The sequence below is a fragment of the Monodelphis domestica genome, chromosome 4 (genome assembly GCF_027887165.1).
Source record: "Monodelphis domestica isolate mMonDom1 chromosome 4, mMonDom1.pri, whole genome shotgun sequence".
Classification (NCBI taxonomy): domain Eukaryota; kingdom Metazoa; phylum Chordata; class Mammalia; order Didelphimorphia; family Didelphidae; genus Monodelphis; species Monodelphis domestica.
The window spans coordinates 133,110,557-133,133,284 of NC_077230.1; the positions used below are offsets into that span (position 1 = coordinate 133,110,557).

Here is a 22,728-nt window from a genome sequence, read left to right on the forward strand (position 1 = left end):
CATTGATCTTCACCATGCTGACAACCTCTGCTTTCCAGATTTCTTAAATATAAGTTTATTAATAATCCCATTACAGCTGCACTTTTCCTCCCCCTTTGCCTCTCCTATTCCTTTTGAATAAAATATTCCTTGTCAGTGTCATAGGTTCATGAGTCCCAAGTCAAAATTAAACATCTGAAATTTAAATTGCTCCTTTAAATTAGAATCTTTTGTATCCTCTTGCTTGTTAACTATACTTTGTTCATTTTGTTTATACATCTGTGTTTATACATTTGTGTATAAATTGTGTATATTTGAAGCTATAGTTGTCATTTCTAGTTCCTTTCTTGGAATTTATTTCTTACTGGTTTTGGAGCACCCTTACTGCATTTTTTCTTACTGCATTCTACTCTGAGTAATAGTTCATCTGATCAAAATAAATAGGCAATTTTCTTGCTCCCCCATTTTTTTCAATTTAACAGTCTTTTGACTAGATTTGTAAGGTGTAGACAAATATATTTTCACTAGATCTTCTTGGATGTACTCCAATCCAAATACCATCTGATTCTTGAATTTTAAGCTATAGTCTAGAAATATAAGCCTTATTTTCAAACTACATCTTTTTAACCAACTGCAGTTAAGAATCCTAACTAGTTCTTCTGAAATAGTTGCCTTCAATGAACTATAGAAATTAAAAGACTGCTCGTGCTAAAGTTCTTTGATTTCTTATCTAAGACTTCATAATTCTTAGAAATATGTTCAGATTCTTTCAGAAATAATTATACCTGGATGAGTTACCAGAAGTATGGATGAAGAAAAAGTATTTATTAAGCATTTTACTAGGTATCAAGTTTTGTTCCAAGTACAGGAGCCAAATGCAGAAAGTAAAACAGTCCTTACCTTCAAGGATTGATGACAGCATGGCATATAAAGGTGAAGCATGCTAGATAGATTTGCATTCACTCTGTCACCATTCAAGATAACATGTACCTAGGGTGGAGTTCCAAAGATAAGATCATTAATTTCCTCAAGAACTGGAGGAATCAGTTTTACCAGGTCTTAGGAGGGTCTCCATCATAACCTGTATGCCTACTCAAGGAAGAGAGTGAACATCTGTTATTATTGTCAGATTGACAAGTAATTATTTTAACACCCTCTAAATTGAGACACCAGCCATTTCTAGTTAGCTCTTCCTGGGACGATTTCCTGGATGATACCTGACCGGACAGCATCTATGTGCTATCAGCATTTATTGAGTGTTTCTTGTGTGCAGTGCACTACACAGGGTTCTGGGGTTAACCAAGACAAGAACAAGAAATAGGGGTTACCCTAAAGCTTGGGGCAGTTAGATGGCATAGTGGATAGAGTACCAGTCCTGGAGTCAGGAAAACCCAAGGCCTTAGATACTAACTGTGTGACCCTGGACAAGTCACTTCATCCTGTTTGCTTCAGTTTCCTCATCTGTACAATGAATTGGAGATGGAAATGGCAAGCTACTCCAGTATCTTTGCCAAGAAAATCCAAAGTGGAATCATTTAGAGTCAAACACAATTAAAATGATTAAAAACCACTACCTCTATCATTTCCTATGATATCTTTGGTGTTGTTTTTTTTTAAACCCTTACCCTTTAAAACCTTTGTCTTCAAATCAGTACCAACTATGGATTTTAAGGCAAAGTGGTAAGGGCTAGGCAAATGGGATTCAGTGATTTGCCCAGGGTCAGACGACCCTAGGAAGTGTTTGAGACAGATTTGACTCCAGGTCCTCCCAACTCCAGTCCTGACTCTCTCTCCACTACAAGCTAAAATGATTTTTTTTTTCCATTTGAATTAGTTTATTTAGTCAATTTAGAACATTATTCCTTATTCCTTGGTTACAATAATCACATCATTTCCCTCCCTCCCTTTCACCCACCGTTCCCGCAACCAATGCACAATTTCATTGGGTATTACTTGTGTCCTTGATCAGAACCTATTTTCATGTTGTTGTTTGCACTAGGATGTTCATTTAGAGTCTTCATCTCCAACCGTATCCCTTCGATCCATGTATTCAAGCAGTTGTTTTCCTTGGGTGTTTTTACTTCCACAGTGTTTCCTCTGAATGTGGATAGTGGTTTTTCTCGTAGATTCCTCCAGGTTGTTCAGGATCACTGAATTGACACTAATGGAGAAGTCCATTACATTCGATTGTACCACAGTGTATCAGTCTCTGTGTACAATGTTCTCCTGGTTCTGCTCCTCTCACTCTGCATCAGTTCCTGGAGGTTGTTCCAGTCCCCATTGAATTCCTCCACTTTATTGTTCCTTTGAGCACAATAGTATTCCATCATCAACATATACCACAATTTGTTCAGCCATTCCCCAATTGATGGGCATCCCCTCATTTTCCAATTTTTTTTCCACCACAAAGAGTGCAGCTCTGAATATTTTTGTACAAGTCTTTTTCCTTATTATCTCTTTGGGGGACAAACCCAGCAGTGCTATGGCTGGATCAAAGGGCAGACAGTGGATCAATTCATAACTCCACCAGCAATGCATTAATGTCTCAACTTTGCCACATCCCCTCCAGCACTCATTACTTTCCATTGCTGTCATGTTAGCCAATCTGCTGAGTGTGAGGTGATACCTCAGAGTTGTTTTGATTTGCATTTCTCTGATTATAAGAGATTTAGAATACTTTTTCATTTTTGATTTCTTTAACTGAAAATTGCCTATTCATGTCCCCTGCCCATTTTTCAATTGGAGAATGGCTTGATTTTTTGTACAATTGGTTTAGCTCTTTATAAAATTGAGTAATTAGACCTTTGTCAGCAGTTTTTGTTATGAAGATTGTTTCCCAATTTGTTGCTTCCCTTCTAATTTTGGTTGCATTGGTTTTGTTTGTACAAAAACTTTTTAATTTGATGTAATCAAAATTACTGATTTTACATTTTGTGATTTTTTCTAGCTCTTGCTTGGTTTTAAAGTCTTTCCTTTCCTAAAGAGCTGACAAGTATACTATTCTGTGTTCACCTAATTTGCTTATAGTTTCCTTCTTTATATTCAGGTCATTCACCCATTCTGAGTTTATCTTGGTGTAGGGTGTGAGGTGTTGATCCAAATCTAATCTCTCCCATACTGTCTTCCAATTTTCCCAGCAGTTTTTTATCAAATAGTGGATTTTGGTCCCAAGAACTGGGATCTTTGGGCTTATCATAGACTGTCTTGCTGAGGTCATTTACCTCAAGTCCATTCTAGTGATTCTCTTTTCTGTCTCTTAGCCAGTACCAAATTGTTTTGATGACCACTGCTTTATAGTATAGTTTGAGATCTGGGCCTGCAAGGCCATCTTCCTTTGCATTTTTTTCATGATTTCCCTGGATATCCTTGATCTTTTGTTCTTTAAAATGATTTCTTAAACATGATCAATAGAAGCTCCTGCATTTAAAATTTTTTTTAGTCCCTTGGACATGATTTTTCTGGGCCTGAATAATTAGAATTTTAAAATTTTTATTTTTATTTATTTATTTTATTTAGTCAATTTAGAACATTATTCCTTGGTTACAAGAATCATATTCTTTCCCTCCCTTCCCTCCCCAAACCCTTCCTGTAGCCTTCGTGCAATTCCACTAGATATTACAAGTGTCCTTGATCAGAACCTATTTCTATGTTGTTGGTGTTTGCATTAGGATGTTCATTTACAGTCTATATCCCCAATCATATCCCTCTCAACCCATGTAATCAAGCAGTTGTTTTTCTTCAGTGTTTCTACTCCCACAGTTTTTCCTCTGAATGTGGATAGTGTTCTTTCTCATAGATCCCTCTGGGTTCTTCAGGATCACTGCATTGCCACTAATGGAGAAGTTCATTACATTCAATTGTACTACAGTGTATCAGTCTCTGTGTACAATGTTCTCCTGGCTCTGCTCCTTTCACTCTGCATCAATTCCTGGAGGTCATTACAGTCCCCATGGAATTCCTCCAGTTTTTTATTCCTTTGAGCACAATAGTTGAATAATTAGAATTTTAAAGAAGTGATAAAGTCATCTCCTACCTGTTGCCTCTCCTAATAATATTGTCTAAAATTCCATTTTAATGATGTTTATTACACTTTGAAGATCTTTCTCCATTCTTAATGGAGTTGATTGAAGTGAATAAAAGTTGAGACGTTCCTCATTTTCTGACATCTGTTAATACTATACCAGGAATAGGCCTATCTCTTCCTTATTTATCTTTTTATTCCAAGGTTAGCCTTATAAGCTCTTAAAGCATTTTTGTAAGCTCTAGCATATTCTAGGCTTTACCTTTTTATTTTTGGCATTGTGCTTCATACACATTTAGAGTTTTAGCTAAAACAAACATTTATTGAGTGTTTTATATGTGTAGTGCACTGCACAGGGTGCTGGGGCTAACCAAGACAAGGACAAGAAATAGTGGTTGCCCTAAAACTTGCAGTAGTTAGGTGGCCCAGTAGATAGAGCACCAGACCTGGAATTAGGAATACCCAAGGCCTCAGATATTAGCTGTGTGACTCTGGGCAAGTCATTTCACCTGTTTGCCTTAATTCTCATTTGTGCAGTGAATTAGAGAAGGAAATGGCAAACCACTTCAATATATTTGCCAAGAAAACCCCAAATGGGTCATAAAGAGTTGGATAGGACTAAAATGACCAGTCAGAGTAATAAAATGTGTTGGATAGTACCAATTATAACATATATTCTCTATATGCAAAATATATCTGAAATGTGAAAACTATCCAGGAGACTTCTACTAAGGGAAAGGTAAGAGACAAGATATGGGGAAGCAATGCTGCATAACACAGCAGGATTGTGATACAAAAATATTTGAAAGTAATTAAAGTGAATGCTTAACTCTAGGTATAAACTTAAAGAGTTCAGAATTTAGGATTGCCACATTGTGTATTGTTCAGTTCAGACTCTACCAGATGGTTTCTTTTTAGGTCTTCTACAGTTTGATTTGAAGAACTTCTTCAATGATTAGATCCATTCAAAGTTCATACCAGAGATTTGCTTTGGCTATTATTTTTCATTTAACTGTTTCCTTATGTGGTCTTAAAAATAGTTACCTTTCCAGGGCATGGACAGGAGAGTAAGTAGTATAGATTTAAACAGATTTCCTAAGCCCCTTTTGTATTATACTGGACCTACCTCTTTAAGGTGTTCTTATTCTAGTCTAGTATGGAATAGGAATATTCAGTAACAATAATTAATGATACTTTTCTAGATATTCTAAATAATAGAGATCAATGAATGGCTGTAAGTTTTAGATCAAGGAAATCATTTTAGAAAGGTGGAAGAGATGATGACTTCATTGAAAACCAAGATGATTCTTTACTATGACGTGTTATATGTGTGATATATATGACAAAGAACTAAATATGTAATAAGATTAAGAAATAGGGATATCAGTTATATTACAAGTACACATTTTTAAAGTTTAAAACTTTTTAAAATGCTATTTTTCTTCTTTCCCTCTCCTTCTCCTTCCCTTCTGTTAAAGGTGGAGAAAATTCAAGTCATACCAGTCCCACTCAGGAAGCCAGTGCTTGTTCAGATGAGAGAGTGATGGGTCACCAGGCTGAAGAAGACCTCACAGTTAAAGTGGAGAGGTTTGCCCTTTTTGAAAATCTGTTTCATAAGAAGGATTTTAACTTTTATTTATTCACTCTTCTAGAGAATCTATAGGAAGAACAAAAATGATTGGTGGAATTAATGTTAGAGTTGGAATTTTTGATTACCTACCTGACTGATTTATATATTTACAGATAGGTCTTATAATGTTAGAATATTCATAATTTCTAAATGAAAGCAAATTTTTTGTTCTCTAAAATATTTATTATTAATTTTTATTTTTATATCACCATTTCTATATATGTCCCTCTCTTCTTCCTCAGAAAGTCATCCTTTGTAATATAGAATAAAAAAGAGAGGAAAAAAGCAATTCAGGAAAACTAACCAAATCACTTGAGTCTGATGGTGTGTTGTCCACCAACCTTTGTGAAGAAAAAGAGATCAGTTTTTTCATATCTTTAGGGCCAAGCTTGTTCATTATATTTATACAAGATTCAATTTTTTTGCTTTTTTTCCCCATGTACATTGTTGGGATCATTATATATATTGTCTTCCTGTTTTTTCTTTTTTATTAGCTCTTATATAGCTTTCTTAAGTTATTCACATTTATTTTCTTATGGCAATAATATTTTATTACATTTATATTCTAAGAGTTGTTTACATATTTTCTAATGAGTAGACAGCTACCTTTCCCCCCTAGTCTTTTGCTGCTACTGCTATGAATATTTTATGTATATTGGTCTTTGGTATATTTATCTACCAACGAGTGCTCTAGAATCAAAGGATATAAGCAGTTTAGCCACCTTTCTTATTATATATCAAGAAGCCTTGTTGACCAGTTTTACCCATAGATGGTCATACCAAGCATTTGAATAAGCCCTGTGTATTTGTAATTGGTTGGACATATATTTCCATGTTTCTGTGGTCATATCTATTCTCACTTTTTTGGTCTACTCTTTAGGATTATCGAACACCAGATGCATGAGAATTTCTTTTAATTTAATAATTATGTAGAGAGCATAATATTTTGCAAAGTAATAAGTGCTCAATCAATGTTGTTTCTTGAATAATATGGTTTACTTTTTCAAACATAAATGTCCAGCCTCAAATTTAATTTTTTCCAATTTCACCCATTCACCATTTTTTATTATATAGTAATCTTAAGTGGCTGTATGGAGAATTGCCATCATGTCCTAACTTTAGACTGTGATTAGTCTCAGTTAAATTCCAGACAACATCAGCAGTTAGGAATGCTTTGATTGAATTTTTTATGCCACATAGAACTTAGAAAAGCCCTGAGAGAAAGTTCATCACAAATAAGGAATCTCAACTCTATTTCTTGATATTGTACAAGCAAAATAAATTTTTAAAACTATTCTTTATTTTTTTAAACTACGGTTATAAAGCCAAGAATGCTTTAAACTAGCACCTAAAAGGAGATACTTCTTCATTTTTTAACAGAAGTTGATAGCTGATCCCAAATTAGAATCTTATTATTAACCTCAATAACCTGTTAGGAAAAATTCAAATTTAACCCCTTCGTTTTGAAACCTTACATCTTCATCAGTGTATCTTTTGGTTTGAGAATACTAAGTTTTAAAATTGTGTTCCAAAAGTTTGTAAGTTGTTTTTTTGGAACTCAATAATATATATGTACAGAATTATGAACAGTAATTAGTTTCTGTGGCCAACCTGAGAAAACGTTTTTTATTTTATCATATGTCTAAAGTGTACAACAAATACTGCTGTAGAATGTGATCATAGGATAGTTTCCTTTTTGAGATTTGCTTTAGGGTAGCAAGAGCACACATCCTATTCTTCCCTCTTTTGCTGTATCACTAATAGTGAAATTGTTAACTACTCACTTGCTGAGTAGTAAAGAGTTCCACCATAGTGAAGATGGGCATATGACAATAGGGATTGCATAATTTCAGGACTGATGGATAAGACTGATGGCTTTTTAGCAGAAATTTGGACTAGGATGTGGAGTGAGAGTGCAGACAGATGATTTCTATTACTAATATAAAACTCTAAGGAAATATTTCAGCCTCAGGTTGGGTGCCAGCTTCTTTTAAAAGTGGAAAAAGTTCTTTTTAGGTTCTCAAAGCCCTCTATGCTTTATAACCCACCCCACCTTAAGAAAAAAACATTTCTTAGAATAATTTATTTCTTTTGATTGTAGAATGAGAAATTGAGACTCCTTTTTTTGTGATTCTTCCTCTTTCTTCTACTTTACCTATCCTAGGTTTCTGATCAAACTGCTTCCCTTTATGATGCCACCATGTGGTACTTCTAACCAGAGTACACTGTGCCAAAGAATAGATTATCTTGGTTTCTCTACTTTTGGCTTGTCTCTGAAGAAAATACACTGTTTTTCTAAGTCTTCCCTTCCAGGGGTTTTTTATTGCTAGTAACAGTGGGAAGACATGTTGGAGAAAAAGGCCTTTCCTTCCATTCCTCACTCCCCCTCCAAAAAAACAATAACTAAAGTCTCATACTAATCTTTAGATAATCAAAGGATTCAAATAACATACTATCAGGATCAGGTTTTATAGCTGCATGAAGGAAGAACAGGAAAAACCCAAGTTGTTTTTATTTTAAAGTAAATAACCATTAAATAATCTGGCTAAATGGTATTCCTAGGTGTTGCTTCAAATGTAGTGAAATTACTTAAGGCAGTATATGCCTTAGAAATGTCAGATGGAAATAAAGTTAAGAGAATATTAGGACTGGGTGGGTCTGTAATTGTTGAAATTCTTTCCTTAAATTAAGAGAAAAAAAAATTCCTGGATATTTTCAGAAGAGGGCGTGCTGAGGTTTTGGGGCATATGTTGTTAAAGCTATGCGAAGAATTCAAAGGTATGTGGGTTAGGTTTATATTTGACAGAATAGATTATTCCCTAAAATTGTGCTCAAACTCCACTATTCAATAAATTTTGATCAGGGAGGAATTTTTTCACTGTCAGGATAGCCTTTGAATAATCTGAAGCAGGTGATTATTTATTTAACATCTTGTAAATCTACAAGTATTTGCTGAAATTCCTTTAATCAGATTAAGATCTTTCAGTAAAGTAATCTCAACTTTCACTAATCTTAATGTATGCTAGTTGTAGAAATGACTGTCTTTACATATGGATGAAAATTTAACTGGGGAAATTATCTTTAAACATAAAATTCTATAAGGTTTATAGGAAGAGGTAGAAAACAAGCTCCCATATAATCTATCAGTTTAAGATTTCCCAGATGTCCAATAATGTTTTAGAAGAAATAAACATAGAAATAAGGATTACCTGAAAATTCATTTACTACTGCTTCTGGGAATAGAATAGTTACACAGAATCCTCTGCTTAGAATATATTTTATTTTGAGAAGAATCAGGTGGTGATTATTTTGATGTTTTTGTACTTGATAGTTTTGCTTTTGACAATCCACATTTGTGATCTCATTTATTTGATATTTGGAGGGAATTTACTAGTTTATGTGTATGTTAAAATTTTATGTTCTTGTTGAAGATTGCAGATGGAATGAATCTTGAGAAGCTTAGTTATTTAAACAACAACAAAATCCTATCATAATTCAGGAAAAAACAATCTCACACATGTAGAATAGAATTCCTGGAAACCCATCTTGGATTGACACTCACCCCCATTTTTGGGTACTTTTCAAAGTGTTCTTTGTTGACCAGTAGTTTTCAAGAAGTTTTCATTATCTATATTAAAATGAATGGGATCTAAAATGACTCCCTGGAAATTAAGTGGGTTTTATTGGTTTGTTTTTTGATTCTTGTAGCAGTTAATGACTTTTATATAAAGCTTTGATGTTTCCAAGTTAAAAGAATATTAGCATATTTATTTGTGATTGTTGGAAATAAATGCTTGCTTTTGATACTTCCCTTAAATTAAAATGCTTCTAAACCTTACTTGTTAAAGTAAAAAAAAACATTTTTATTTATAAAAATTAATGCTAATGAAATTAGTAAAAAAAAAATTTGTATTTTTTTTCTGTTTAGACATGGTCATTTTTAGTTGAGGAATAAAATACATCAATTTTGTTCCTAAATTTTAGAGATTATTTACATGGTATTATTAACTATGCTTTTTTTTTTTAAGAATGTTCGTTATTTTATTTTTCTCAATTACAAGGAAAAAACAATATTTAACATTTGTTTTTTATAAGTTTTGGGTTCCAAATTCCATTCCTCACCTCTTTGAGAAGGCAAGCACTTTGATATAGATTATACACGTGAAGTCATGTAAAACATACTTCCACATTAGCCATGTGGCAAAAGAGAAGAAAGACCAAAACAAACAAAAATAAGATTAAAAAAGTTTGATTAGATTTTCATTCAGATTCTATCACTTGTTTCTTTGTAGGTGGATAGCATCATCCATCATAAGCCCTTTGAAATTGTCTTGGATCATTGTAGTGCTGAGAATAGCCAAGTCATTCACAGTTGATTGTTGTACAAAATTAGTGTTACTATGTATAATGATCTTCTAGCTCTGCTCAGTTTACTTTGTATCAGTTCATACAAATCTTCCCAGGTTTTTCCAAAACTAACCTGCTCATCATTTTCCGTACCCCAAACCCTTCCCTTCCATCTTAGAGTTGATACTACATGTTGGTTTCAAGGGAGAAGACTGGTAAGGGCTGAGCATTTGGGGTTAAGTGACTTCCCATGGGTCACACAGCCAGGAAGTGTCTTAAGGACAGATTTGAACTCAGGACCTTGCATCTCTGGGCCTTGCTCTCAATCCACAGAGCCACCTTAGCTGCCCCTAATCATATACCTTTTTTTTTTTTTGTAAAACACTTACCTTCCGTCTTAGAATCAATACTGGGTATTGGTTCCAAGGCAGAAGAGTGATAAGGGCTACGCCATGGGGGTCAAGTGACTTGCCCAGGGTCACACAACTGGGAAGTGTCTGAGGCCAGATTTGAACCTAAGACCTCCCGTCTCTAGGCCTAGCTCTCAATCCACTGAGCCACCCAGCTGCCCCCTATCATATACCCTTTTGACCATACCTTTGAATACAGTGTGAGATGTTGGTGTATATTTAAGTTCTGCCGAACTTGCTTTCCCAGCAGTCTTTTTCTTGTCCCAAAAGTTTGTATCTTTGCATTTATGAAACACTAGATCATCAGTATGATTATTTGCTACTGTTTATTATATACCTAATCTAGTCCATTGATCTATCACTCTCTTTCTTAGACAGTATCAGATTGTTTTAATGATTACCACTTTATAATACAGTTTGAAATCTGGTTCTGCACATTTTTTTCTCTATTGAGTTCCTTAATATTCTTGACCTTTTGTTCTCTTAGATGAATTTTGTTTATTTTTTAATTTTTTCTAGAACTTTAAAATAATTTTTTGGGTAGTTTGATTGGTTTGACACTGAATAAGTAAATTAATTTAGGTAGAATTGACCTTTTTATTCTATTAGTGTGGCCAATATTAATATTTCTCCACTTGTTTAGATCTGACTTATTTCATGTGAAAATTGTTTTGTAATTATGTTCATATAGTTCATGGCTTTGTCTTGGCAGACTCCCAAGTTTTTGGTATTGTCTTCAGTTATTTTAAGTGGAATTTTTCTTTCTAACTTTTCCTGCTGGGCTTGGTATCATATAGATGTGTTGATTTTTGTAGGTTGATTTTATATCTTGCAACTTTTCTTAGCTATGCTTTTTTCCTTTTAAATGACTCTTACCATCTATCTTAGAATCATTACTGAGTATTGGTTCCAAGGCAGAAGTGTGGTTAAGGACTAGGCAATTGAGGTTTGCCTCAATTGAGTGTTAAGTGATTTGTGCAGGGTCACATGACTAAGAAGTGTCTGAAGCCATATTTGAAGCTAGGACCCTCTTATCAATCCAAGCCTGATTCTCAATTCACTGAGCCACCTAGCTGTCCCCTTTAGCTATGCTTTTTAATAGGTGTTTTTTGGATTGCTTATTTTCATTTTTGAGAAATACGAATTATTGTTACATGTAAGTATAATTTATATGTATACAGGTAAGCATACATGCTTCATTTGAAAATATCATGTATTAGAATTTCAGGATAATCATTTACATGGCTTGTCATTTAGTGGAAGCTGAAAATAAACTAGAGATATTTAAATTACAATTGAAGATATGAATAATAGATTGGTCACAGCATTCTTTGTAGGCCAAACACAAGTTGTTGCCATGGCCACAGGGATTATTCTTTTATGAACTAAGAGAGGCTTCTTTTGTTTGTCCACTTTTTGTCATTTTCTTAGCTGAATTAAATTCTTCTAAGTTTATTTCATATCATACCATGACTCAGTTAACCCACTTTTCTTAAATGTAGACTAACAAAAAAACTTGAAGAAAGACGAGAAGAGAAAAGGAAAGAGGAAGAACAGGTAATGTTGATGCTTGTTCACAAGTTGATAGCTATTTAATTTTTATAGTTCATTTATTGTACTTTTCTTTAAGAAGAATACTTTTGAATTGTGTTTAATTTGTGACTAGAACCAGAATAACTTGCTCATATGGTTTCTTGGACTAGATGATTTCTAAGTTACTACCTTCAAACTCTAAATCCCATGTTTCATTGTATTCTACAACATATCTTCATTTTTCTTCATGTGGAAGATTATTATTCATAAATTAGAATAGATTTTTTTGACTTTTCCCTTTTTTCCCCAAAATTAAATCACATTTTTCTACTGAGAATAAAAAGGAGCAGGGAAGATCTAGAGCTAAAAGTGGGTAGTCTTGGCATCACACTGACCTATATTCCTTTTTATTTGGAGCTTTACATGCTATTGCTTTTATCTGTCTCCTCTGACAGCATTTCTACAGAACCCTACTGTTTTCTCACCTTATGGAATGAAATTATACCATTACCTACCATTTTAACATGGTAATAGTATAGTGGTAGAAAGAATATTAATTCAAAAGTACAAAAGCCTGGGTTCTCCTTTGGACTGTCACCATTTTGCCCTTAGGAAACTCATTTAACTTTGCTGACCTTTGCTTACCCCACCTATAAATTGTAGATAAATCTACCTCTCTGACTCCCTTACAGAGTTTTTGTGAAGAACAAATGACATAATGTAAAAAATGCTTTGTAAAATACAAAGTTTACAAACTACAAATATGATGTGCTGGTATTATCTCTTTATCTCTGTACATGTTCTCATTAAGCATTTGATCAGAAAAGTTACCCTTTCAAGCCCAGTAAGCTGTTTTTCCTTTCCATCCCCCTTCCCTTCAGATTGATTGTTTAGTCTAAAAACAAAAGACCTATAAGAAGTTATGCTACTGATTGTCAAATAACATTGTCCACATCATAATCATAGTCTAGCTATTGCCAAAAATTCATAAACAACTGACATTTGATTAGAAATCACTACAAATATAATGCATTGTATGTAGAAATTATATTCTGTTCACAGTCCATATTTAACCGACATTGGCAGCAGCCAAAATAATTTGAGACTTTTAAATTTCATTTTTGACTTCTATAGTTTATTTTCTCTTCAATTCAGAAAGAGATTAAGAAGGAAATCGATAGAAGGAAAACTGGTAAAGAAATGTTGGACTATAAAAGAAAACAAGAAGAAGAGTTGACAAAAAGAATGTTAGAAGAGAGGAATAGGGAGAAGGCAGAAGATAAAGCTGCTAGGGAACGGATAAAGCAGCAGATTGCTCTGGTGAGTTTTATTATTTTTAACAAATGTTTGAATGTAGATTTATAAACCTCCTGATAGACTGTAAGAGTAGAAACAGCAAGGGGAGTGGGAGACCTGAATTAGAATCCCATCTTTGACACTTAGTTTGTGGCCCTGGGAAAACTATTTAACTTCTCTGATTCTCATTTTCTTTACCTATAAAATAGTGATAACATACTACCAGTATTTTCATCCTTCTTGGCTTTTGTCCCCCATTTGATTATCCTGTCCTATGTAGTCTCTCCTCTCTGGGTTTTGGGGACTCTGCTCTCTCTTGGTTCTTCTGCCTGTCTGATTGTTCCCTCTTAGTCTTTGCTAGATTATCATCATTTACAACATGTCCCCAAGGCTCCATCCTGACATTTTTTCTCTAACTTTATGGTAACTTCATTAGATCACATGGGGTCTAAGTATCTGTATTAATGATACTTATTTTTTTCCTAAATAAAATTTATATCTTCAGCTCTGGTCTCTTGAGCTTCAGTCTTGCATTACCTACCACTCAATGGACATTTCAAACTGAATGTCCCATAAATATCTCAAACTCAGTATACCTAAAACTGAACTCATTAATCTTTCCCTTCAAACCTACTCCTTTTCTGAATGACATTATTTCTGGCTAGGGTATCACTGACTTTCCATTCATACAGGTTTATAGCATTGGTAGCATTCTCTATGCTTCATGCATCTCATATATCTACTTGTTTGCTGGATCTTTTCAGTTCTACCTTCACCATTTTTTTTACATCACTGATTTTCCTAAAGCACAAATCTGAGCTACTCCTTTATTCAGCAAACTGCACTGTCTCCCTATGAACTCTGTAAGGGTTAAAAATTAAAGGATTGGTCTAAATATAAAAGAGTGTGGTTGCCAAAATTAATATACCTCAAGTCAGAATGACTTTATGGTAGTTTATTTACAAAAGGAGAAAGAGTAAAATTAAGGAAATCAGAGAGAGAGAGTAGATAATTACTCTGGACCAGTCTGAACCAGGTAGGGCTTCAGAGGCCCCAGCAAAAGGGGCCCAGAGGTAAATTAAACAAGAGTTTTAGCCATGAGGCCCCCTCCAAGATGAGGGGGCCTCTCCAGAGGCTAGTACCTCCAGAAAAGCCAGAAAAGGGAGTCAGCCTTTTTCACTCACCCACGTGGTAGTCCTAAAGGAAAATTGAAGAGTAGTCAGAGGTCCCCAACCAGAACTCCTCCAGGGTCAAGTTTGAAGGCAAAATGGCTGGTCATAGGAAGTTCTTGCCACTTTTAAAGATCCTTTTGTTACTTCCTGGGCCTTCCACTTTACATGGACCAATTGCAACTATAGCTTTGCTTAGGACTGCCCACAGTGATTCTGATTCATCACTCACTATAGCACATGTGGGTCACAGACCTCCCCATACTTAAGGATAAGTGGGTTGTATATGCTTCTGGTGATTAAATCCAGATGTGGGCAGGGGAGCGTTAATCCTATCTTCAGAACTCTAGGATTAAATGTAAATTCTACTGCATCACATCTAAAATGCTTTGTGACCAGATTCCAAGTTAACTTTCTAACCTTATTTCGCATTAGTTATGTAGAAATTACATTATTCTCTCCAGAAGACAGGAAAGGAAAACCAGCTATCCACTCACCCAAGTTCCCTCCAAGAGGAAGGTGACTCCTGAGTCTGACTTTCTTCTTTAAGCTGACTTTCTTCTTGAAGCCAAACTCCTCTTGAAGTTCATCCCCCAGACTCAGAAATTCAGGGCCTTTTATAGTCTATAGTTTATAGACTTCATGTCCCTTCCCCTCTTCACAAGGGCCAATTACAGCTTTCAAATTGCCCAGCACTGGGGGCAGTGTCTGTGGGATCCACTTCTCACCTTCTAGAGATGTGAATTATCATCAAAAGGGTTCACAGTTTCCTGACTGATTGAGTTTCTGAGGGTGTGAATTCTCTAGCTTCTTTTGATTCAATCAAAAGGTAGACAAAGGAGAATTAATCCTGTCTTCACAGTCTGGTGAAGTACTAAGTGGGGGTACTTAAGTTATTGTTAACCAAATGTTAACTTAAAATAGACAAAGGGAATAAAGGATTCCCTTTCAGAAGTATAAACTCAGAATAGACAGAGAACACAGAATTCCCTATTCACAGTTTCCTCCTCACACATTTAGCCTAGCCACACTGGTCGCCTTGCTGATTCCTCGTATATGACATACCACCCTCTTTTCTATTTGACTTTTCTTGAAATGAATTCCCATCCTCACTTAGAGGATCTTAGATAATCTAGATTTTTTTAAGGCTTTGCTAAAGTACCACTATCTTCAAAAGACCTTTTTTCCTGACCTCTCTCCAGCTGGTAGTTAGCCTTCCCCTTCCCAAATCATCTTGTATTAATTTTCTATGTATTTATATAATTCATGTTGTTTGCTTGGCTAGTTAAACTCCTGGAAAGCAGATACTGTTTTCACTTTAGTCTTTGTGCATCCTCAGCACTTAGCACAGTGCCTGGAAGATAACTGGTCCTAATAATGCTTCTTGATTGATGGATTTTTATCTCACTTCATGGTTTAGAGAGAATTTTTTTAAACTTTAAAGTCCTACATAAACATGAGTTATTTTGTTGTATAAGAGTTCGGATTCACTACAAGTTAATGTAGAAGAGTGTAATACATATAAAGTAACTCTTATAAAACATTTTAAAATAGATTTATGAGTTATCAGGTTCTTTTGTTAGAAAAGTTGGTAGAACTTCAGATATCTTGTTCAGCATATACTTTGTCTTAATGTCTTACAAATATTTGGGGAAAATGCTTTTCAAGATATTCTAGAATCAAGCTAATCATTAGTCACATGACATTCTCTTGAAACCAAATGGCTTCTTTTTTGGGGGAAAAGAATACTTAGATAATTTTTTTTAGTCAGTCTGGGACAGCTTTGAAATTGTTTTTAGTAGAGATGAATAGAAAACTTGCTAAGCACCAAAACTTCCTTGGGCTTATTTTTAAAAACACTTAAAATTCCTTCATTGTTGATATGTATGGAAAAATTTTTAATGCTTACTCCAAAATAAGTTTCAAGTAAAAAAATTTGATGTGAAAGAGCTTTGTTCTATACATGTATCACAGTCCAGGAACCTATGATTGCAGATGTAAATATCTGACAGTGAATTATAACTGTTGTATGATCTTTTTAAAGGATCGAGCAGAAAGGGCAGCACGTTTTGCAAAGACAAAAGAAGAAGCAGAAGCTGCCAAAGCTGCTGCTTTATTGGCCAAACAGGCTGAAATGGAAGCAAAGAGAGAGTCGTCTTCCCGGGAAAGAAGGTACTTTATTCCATACTTAAAAACACTGATGTGAAGTGGGGTTGAGGAAAGGAACAGAAGTGGGTTAATTTCAGCTTGGATGTGGATGGTTTTAACTGTTGTTCTACAGTATTGTGGCCATTACTAATTGGCTAACACTGCTCCAGATATGAGAAATTATGATTTGGCAAATGGCAGTGATATCTGTCTCTGGGTAGTAGTGCCCTTTGAAATCTTTTTTTTTTAAACCCTTACCATCTGTCTTGGAACCAAGGCAAAAGAGTGGTACAAGCTAGGCAATGGGGATTAAATGACTTGCCCAGGGTCACACAGCTAGGGAGTGTCTGAGGCCAGATTTGAACCTAAGACCTCCCGTCTCTAGGCCTGGCTCTCAATCAACTGAACCATCCAGCTGCCCCCTTTTTTTCCTTTTTTTTTTAATCTGCTCAGAATCAATGCTGTCAAGGCAGAAGAGTGGTAAGAGCTAGGCAACTGGAATTAAGTGATTTGCTTAGGACCACATAGCTATGAAGTGTCTGAGACCAGATTTGAACCCAGAATCTCCTATCTCCAGTCCTGGCTGTCTATGCCACTGAGCCATCTAGCAGCTTCTGCCTTTTGCAAATGTTGCATAAATTCCTTTCTGGAAGGATCTTTTAAAAATCTGTTTTGTGGGGGTAGCTGGGTGGCTCAGTGGATTGAGAGCCAGACCTAGAGAGGTCCGAAGTTCAAATCTGGCCTCAGACACTTCCTAGCTGTGTGATCCTGGGCAAGTCACTTAACCCCCATTGCCTAGTCTCTGCCTCTCTTCTGCTGGTACCAATACATAATATTGATTCTAAGATGGAAGATAAGGATTTTTTTTAATCTGTTATGATTAAAACCCAACAATTTTGTTGTCCCTAATTAGCTTTAAGCAAGTTTGTTTGAGAATGTGTCTTCTCTTTTTTTTCATAGTGCTATTGCAAGAATTCAGTTCCGCCTTCCAGATGGATCTTCCTTTACGAATCAGTTTCCTTCTGATGCTCCTCTAGAAGAAGCAAGACAGTTTGCTGCACAGGTAAGTTGATTTTTCTAAGTTACTTAAAAACTGAAACTATAAACTTTTATTACAGAACAAAAAGTCCCAAGCCAGAGCTTGGAAAAAAATGAATAAAACAGGAAGTTCCACCAGAGGGCAATCAAAAGACCTTGAAGATAAGTATGGTTGGTTGAGCATCCGTTTCTTGAGAAGTACTACCTAACACTATCTTGAGCCTTTTTCTGGTTCTGGATATGCCATTATGTTGAAAAAGAGAGCAAGGAAGGAAATTTGGTGAGAATTTGAATCTATGTTATGAATATAGGTCTGTCTTCCTCCCTGCTAGTACAAACAACTTATGGAGTCAGAAAGTGATTTCCCAAAGGGATGTTCTCAGGTGGCTGGTTTCCAAGTAATACTGGACTGCTAAGCGTCCCCAGGAGCTTTGCCATTTCCCTGTGTTAGGTGAGCTGCTGCTCTCTTCACTTAGTGGTTTGTTTTGGGGTTGCTGTGGGGGCAGGTCACATTTTCTCATACAGCATCAGCTGGATGATTAGTTCATTTTTATTTGATCTTCTTCCTTCCTTCTGGAAATGACATATATTGGTCTTTCTTAGGCTCTTATTTAAAAAAAAAACTTACAGCATGGAGAAAACTTAGTCCTCAGATTAAAATAAATGAAAGTGATTCTAGCTGGCCTCTTACACATCTAGATGACTATGTCATTTTAAGTATTCATAGCATTCAGATACTTAGGAAGATAAAATATAAGAATCTAGGCTATTTTAAAAAATTCTTCCTATTTGTAAGATTTATGAAATCCAGATATTTGATGTCACAAGAGATCTCAGGGAGTTTCATTTTCTGGAAACTTTTGATTAAAGAGTAGAAATCTGGAAGATTTAAAATATACTTTGCTCATGATTCTGAAGTTAGTGACTATCTTATGATTCTAGAATTGCTATTGGAACTTAAAGAAAAGATTTTTTTCCTTCTAATTTGAAGACAGAGGCATATATATATATATATTTGAAGACAATGACTGGTCTTGTTCTGAAACACTTTAATTTTTTTAATGAGAATTTAACAAACACCAAAATGAGCACTTCCATATACAGAGCAGAAGGAAAAACAGGATTGTAAATGAAAATGTGTATCTTCTGTATTCAGATTGCTTTTTTAAAAATGTATATAATACAACATATTACTTTCAGAACTGTCCTGCTTATCTATGCTTCCTCTGAACTTCATTCTGTTCTCTTTTCCACATTTACAAATTTTTTTTAAAAAATGCATCACTTTTCTTTTTAGCATCAGTATTGCTAATGTCTCCCAAACTTTTTACAAGAAAATGGGAACAAATTTACAACAAATAATATTTAAGCAAAAAAAATCCACATATTGCCCATATCCCAAAATATCTGTATCTTTTTGTACCTTGAGTCCATCATCTCTCTGTCAAGAAGGTGGAGGACATACTTAATCCTTCTAGGTCCTCTAGAGACTAAGTCTTTGCTCTGAATCCAGCTAATTAAGCCTTTCAAAGTTGTTTTTCATTACAGTTTTGTTATTGGATAAATTATCCTCCTAGTTCTGATTGCTTTGCCCTGCTTCCCAAGTTTCCCTGAAACTGTCTTTTATATCTTTTCATTCAGTACAATAATATTTCAGTGAGTTAGAATACTCCTTGCTCCCCATGGCCACTTCCAGACTCTACATTTACAGTCATCACTTAGTATTCTATCTCCTCCTTTGAGAGTTACTCAATTTATATTTGCTACCTTTTCAAGATTCTGATAGCCATTATGTTCTGACTCCTAGGATACATTCCTTCCTTCCTCAATAATAAGTTCATCATCTGACTCACAGACTTTTTCTCTATCCCAAGACCTCTTTACTAAAGGTATATATTGTTATTTCCTCCGGTATTTCAACTCACCAGTTCTCCTTTACTCATTTTCCATGACATTCTTCCATTCCATCTCAGCTATACATAGAGCTGGTCATGCTCTTGGTTTGCCACAAACTCTGAAATTTCTTTATCTGATCATATTTTTTCATCCTTTCACTCTACCATAACTGTTAACCAAATTCTTTGTCCTTACTCTGACCTCTAAAACCTTTACCCCAGAGGGTTTTGTTTTTTGTTTTTTAAAACCCTTACCTTTTGTACAGTATTGATTTAGAATCAATACTGTGTATTGGTTCCAAGGCAGAAGAGCATTAAGGACTAAGCAATAATGTTAGGCTTGCCCAAGGTCACACTGGAGGTGTCTGCGGCCAGATTTGAATCCAGGACCTCCCATCTCTAGGCCTGGCTCTCAATCCACTGAGCCACCTAGCTATGCCCCCTGCATGGCTCCCCAAGTTTTATACCAGGCCATCACCCATATGTGGAATATATACTTTTCTCCTTTTACCATCTCAGCCCTTTGAACTAGTTTAAAACTCTACACTACCCTCTATATTCAAGTCCCTTTCCCCACTATACTGTTGTCAGTTACATAGTAAAAAAACTCCAACCATGGATCACTCCTACTAGCTGCTCCCTTTGCTCATATTTGTTGTAATGAGCTGTAGAAAGTGAGGAAACCATGCTGACTAGGTCCACTACAAATTTGTGTTACATAATCTTAACTAGACTTTCACTACAGTGCAATCTTTTTATCATCTTTTGAAATAATTCACTAGTTTGTTTACCACATTAACTATTCTCTACCTTTCCTTCCCTCTTTAAGTCTCCCATGGCATCCCTTCCCTCACACTCCTAGCTGAGAACCTTACCTCATACTTGAAAAATTGAAACTATTCACCATTGATCCCTTTTCTTCAGTTCACTACATTAAATTGTTTCTTTATTTCCTTCTTTACATCTCTCTCTCACATGAAGTAGACTTTCTCCTTGCCAAAGCAATGCCTTCCTCTCCATACTCTTCCTTGTCCCATTCTGCCCCATCTTCTCCAACAGATTTTTTCCTCTCCTCATCTTTACTCTGTTATCTCCATTCACTAATCTCTCTATTGGCCACTTCCCTGCTGTATAGATGAACACACATGAACATGTCTCTCCCATATTAATCATTCTATATCTCTTTGCCTTTTTGTGGCTAAACTCCTTCAAAAAGTTGTCTGTGATTAATCTCTCCACTTCCTTTTCTCTCACTCTTCTAAAAGCCTCTTGTACTTTGGATCTGACCTCACCATTCAACTCAGACTACTCTCTCCAAAGTTGCTTGTGCTCTTTTTTTTTTTAAATGCTTACCTTCCATCTTAAAATCAGTACTGTAAATTGGTCCCAAGGCAGGAGAGCCATAAGGGCTAGGCAGTGGGGGTTAAGTGACTTGCCCAGGATCACGCAGCTAGGAAGTATCAAAGGCCAGATTTGAATCCAGGACTTCTCATTTCCAGACCTGGCATTCTATCCACTGTGCCACCTAGCTAAACCACGATTAAAAAAATTTTTTTAAACCCATACCTTCCATCTTGGAGTCAATACTGTGTATTGGCTCCAAGGCAGAAGAGTGGTAAGGGCTAGGCAATGGGGGTCAAGTGACTTGCCCAGGGTCACACAGCTGGGAAGTGTCTGAGGCCAGATTTGAACCTAGGACTTCCCTTCTCTAGGCCTGACTCTTAATCCACTGAGCCACCCAGCTGCCCCCACCATGATTAAATTTTTAAAGATCAAAGTAGCTGCCTACTTACTCAAAGGTTTCATTGGCTATATCATGCCCTTGTTTTTGTTTAAATTGTGTAGTTCTCAGAGCTATAATGTGTCTTTTTTTCTCAGCTTATAGAAGTGTTTTTCTGATTGTTGTAGAGGACTGAATTTTCTATTAAATTACAGTGTGATTGCAGAAAAGTTATCTGGATGTATATAAGGTTTTATAATTTGCATTTGTATGAACAATTGGTTTGGTTAATTTTAAAAGAAGGAACTGAAAAAGGCAAACCGTCATTTTGTACACACCTAATTTAAATTTCACCATAACATAGAGCATACATTTATGAATGCTTTTTTTTGTTGTTGTTACAGATGGTTGGTAATACTTACAGCAATTTTTCTTTGGCCACCATGTTTCCAAGGAGGGAATTTACCAAAGAAGATTACAAAAAGAAGTTAGCGGAACTAGAGCTTGCACCAAGTGCTTCCGTTGTGCTCTTACCAGTATGTGCACATCTCTCTCTATAATCTGTAGGATTCTATCTATCTGTTTGTTTCTTGTCTCTATTTGTATATCTTTGCTATTTTATTCCTTTTCATCTAGAAACTGCATTTTGGTCATATATTGTTGATTGGTTCTTAACTGTTTATAGTGATATAAAAGTAAAGTGAGAAACTGAATTCCAGATGATCAAAAACCTCATATTTCACCTAGGACTTAGGAAATATTTTAGTCATAAGAACAAATACAGATAATTGAGAATTAGGTAAAAAAATAATCAGCTTTCAAGGGAATTTTTTTTAAAAAGGAACTAAAGGTGGGATATTACCACAAGACATTTGTTCTCAATACTCAGGGATCAGTAAAGCTCTTTAGAGGTCTTTTGAGAAGGCTTAAAAAGGACTAGGCTACTTTCTGGGCCATATATGCATGAGAGGAAGCCTTCTTAGTCAGCATTTACCCTCTGCTTCCCTCACATCAGGTACCCAGGGAAAAATAGAGTCTGACTTGGATCAGGTACTAGATATGCGGTGCTTGAGAGAAAGCCTGAGTCCTCAGGCAAAGCTTGGCAGCTTCCTGCACCATATGGTACTCTTCAGTACTCTAGTTTTCTTCTTCAGATTTTTTCAGTAGTAAAATTTGAACGCATGTGAGTGGAAGGAAAAATTCACTTCTGTGATTTGAGGTAAGATGTTGGAAAGTTCAGTACCACTATGGAGTTTCTGGTCTTCATTTTAATATCTAATGCTTGGGGTTTTTAAGCCCTAGATTAGCCCATAATTCTTTGCTACTGCATCTTTTGATCAGAACAGCTTATAAGAACAAAACAGAAACTACTAGAGTTCAGTCAACAGAAAAGAGAAGTAGAAGGCCAAGTGTTTAGGTGGTAATATCTAACATTCACATGGGGTTTTACATCCTTTTCAATATAAGTGCTTTTAATATGCTTATTTTGCAGATGAGGAAACTGAAGGTAAAAGGTTAAATGACTTGTCTAAGGTCACACAA

At 35.5% G+C, this 22,728-nt stretch overlaps 1 protein-coding gene across 3 annotated transcripts in view; it reads left to right on the forward strand.

The window, feature by feature from the left end:
- Positions 1 to 22,728, forward strand: part of UBXN4 (UBX domain protein 4) — a 46,981-nt gene that overhangs the window by 18,563 nt on the left and 5,690 nt on the right. For 2 of the 3 annotated variants that reach the window (XM_007494106.3, XM_007494105.3), the window contains exons 6-11: positions 5,479 to 5,587; positions 11,890 to 11,944; positions 13,055 to 13,240; positions 16,430 to 16,557; positions 17,494 to 17,596; positions 21,591 to 21,722. In XM_007494106.3, the coding sequence (XP_007494168.1) occupies positions 5,479 to 5,587; positions 11,890 to 11,944; positions 13,055 to 13,240; positions 16,430 to 16,557; positions 17,494 to 17,596; positions 21,591 to 21,722 (713 nt within the window). The remainder of the gene's footprint in view (positions 1 to 5,478; positions 5,588 to 11,889; positions 11,945 to 13,054; positions 13,241 to 16,429; positions 16,558 to 17,493; positions 17,597 to 21,590; positions 21,723 to 22,728) is intronic. The other variant, XM_001363929.4, reaches the window with a different exon arrangement.